The sequence below is a fragment of the Octopus bimaculoides genome, chromosome 18 (assembly GCF_001194135.2).
Source record: "Octopus bimaculoides isolate UCB-OBI-ISO-001 chromosome 18, ASM119413v2, whole genome shotgun sequence".
NCBI lineage: Eukaryota > Metazoa > Mollusca > Cephalopoda > Octopoda > Octopodidae > Octopus > Octopus bimaculoides.
The window spans coordinates 46,319,225-46,321,246 of record NC_068998.1 but is presented as its reverse complement, the minus strand read 5'-3'; the positions used below and the strand labels follow the sequence as shown (position 1 = coordinate 46,321,246).

At 35.1% G+C, this 2,022-nt stretch overlaps 1 protein-coding gene across 7 annotated transcripts in view; it reads left to right on the top strand.

The window, feature by feature from the left end:
- LOC106877380 (solute carrier family 28 member 3) overlaps positions 1-2,022 on the top strand; it is a 184,474-nt gene that overhangs the window by 140,553 nt on the left and 41,899 nt on the right. The window contains exon 1 of one of the 7 annotated variants that reach the window (XM_014926273.2): positions 68-203. The exons of the other annotated variants lie outside the window; for them this stretch is intronic. Coding sequence (XP_014781759.1) covers positions 159-203 — 45 coding nt within the window. The 5' untranslated portion in view covers positions 68-158. Of the gene's footprint in view, positions 1-67; positions 204-2,022 lie in introns of those variants that run through there. 7 annotated transcript variants of the gene reach the window in all.

Below are 2,022 nucleotides of genomic sequence, written 5' to 3'. Positions count from 1 at the left end.
TATATATATATTCACATGTGTGTAGTGTGCGTGTAAGGGTGGGGAGTGGAACCTTCAGATTTATCTTCGATAGGCTGTTAGTCAGTCTATCCATCGGTGACTGAGGTGGTTCTGCCAGTTTGAACCAGTGACTAGGATACCCTTAATTGCAGATAACAATGCTAAACCAAGAAACAAGACACAGCATGGTCGTAACAACGCCGGTATGTCACATTTGTATCGTAATTGTTAGGTTGCTGTTGTAATTGTTGTTGTTGGTTTATATTTGTTTATATTTAAAGCGCCTGTCTCAAATACACACACACATGCACACTCACTCATAGGCACACATACATACATGCACATATGTATGTATTAGCGCGTACATATACACATACCGTAAATCCTCGTGTATAGTCCGCCCTTGAGTATAATACGCAGGGGATTTTTAGGGGGCTGTATGTCTGAAAAACCTAAACCTTGTGTATAATACGCACCTCTTCTCTAACTTGATTCAAGGAGGTCTATATATCGCCCTTGATTTGTAAACATATATAAGGTAACGTCCTTTATTATTATTGTATATATAACATAATGCAAACGTGTAGCTTTTTGTGCATTTTTGTTGGCAGAAAATAAAGAAATAACAGTAATAACGTCAGTGAAAAATAAATATTGAGTAACTTGCCTTTCACATATTTATCACAATCAGTTACAAAAGCAAAAACATTTATTCAAATCCTTCGAATTCACCGTCACTTTCAGCATCAAATTAACTGTTCCATTTGTTCCTCCGTAAACATGTCAGCATCATTGTAGTGTAAATCTCCGTCATCGTCAGATTCATAGTCAACATCAGAAGATTCACTTTCGTTTATTTCATCTTTCCATACAACGTCATCCTGAGTACCATCCAGTGCAGACGATATACAACACTTTTATTTTAATAAATGTTGCTTACTGCAAGTTATGGATGATTCTTTTATGACTTTATTGCTTTCAGGCTTAGCTTAAGGCAGGGGTTTTCAAACTGTGGTCCGGAGACCACAGGGGGTCCGCAAGGACATGACAGGGGGTCCGTGGATAGCAAATACTTTTTATGGGCAATTTGATTTTATATATGTTTTTTAATCGAAATCTTTTAATTGACAATAAACCTATTTGGGTCTGCAAGTCAAAAAGTTTGAAAACCCCTGGCTTAAGGTATTTTCGCGCCCGACATCACAAAATGCGTCTGAATCAACGTTGCCGGACAGCAAATAGAAACTCGGACATTGCTTAGAAAATATTTTTCATTTTTAACCTCGTATATAGTACGCACTAGGGATTTTGACCTTTAAATTTTGGGGGAAAATGCGGATTATACTCGAGGATTTACGGTATACATTTATGCATGTATACACACATGAGGGAGATATATACTTAAACGCATGTCTGTTTTTGTATGTTTATGTGTGTGGATATATATGTTTGTCTGTGTGTATATATATATATATATATATATATATATATATATATATATATATATATATATGCACACACACATACACTTGTATCAATGTATCGGTCTATCTACCTATCTATCAATCTATCTATTTATCTATACACACACACACACAAACGTATATATTTAGTTAGATACCTTTATATATATATACAGACATGCACACATACAAACATATACATACATATATACTTACATAAATGCATGCATATAAACTCGCATACGCAGGTATGTATATCTAAAAGCATGCGTATATATTTTGGGTGGTGGAGGTCATATACGTGAATGTGTGTGTGAGTGTAAAGTGCACGTAAATATATGCGTGTATATGTTCGTTTATACATACGCATGCAATTCCAATTATATATTGATAAATACATGTACTGTGTTGTGCGTCTATATATGAATGCATGTATGTATATATATTAAATCGTGTGTGTGTGTGTATCCATTTGGAGGTGTCAATTCCTTCAGTCATTCATAAACATGAGCTACGCTGGTCTGTTTTTACAAACATTTTATCGGAAACGTTTACCCCC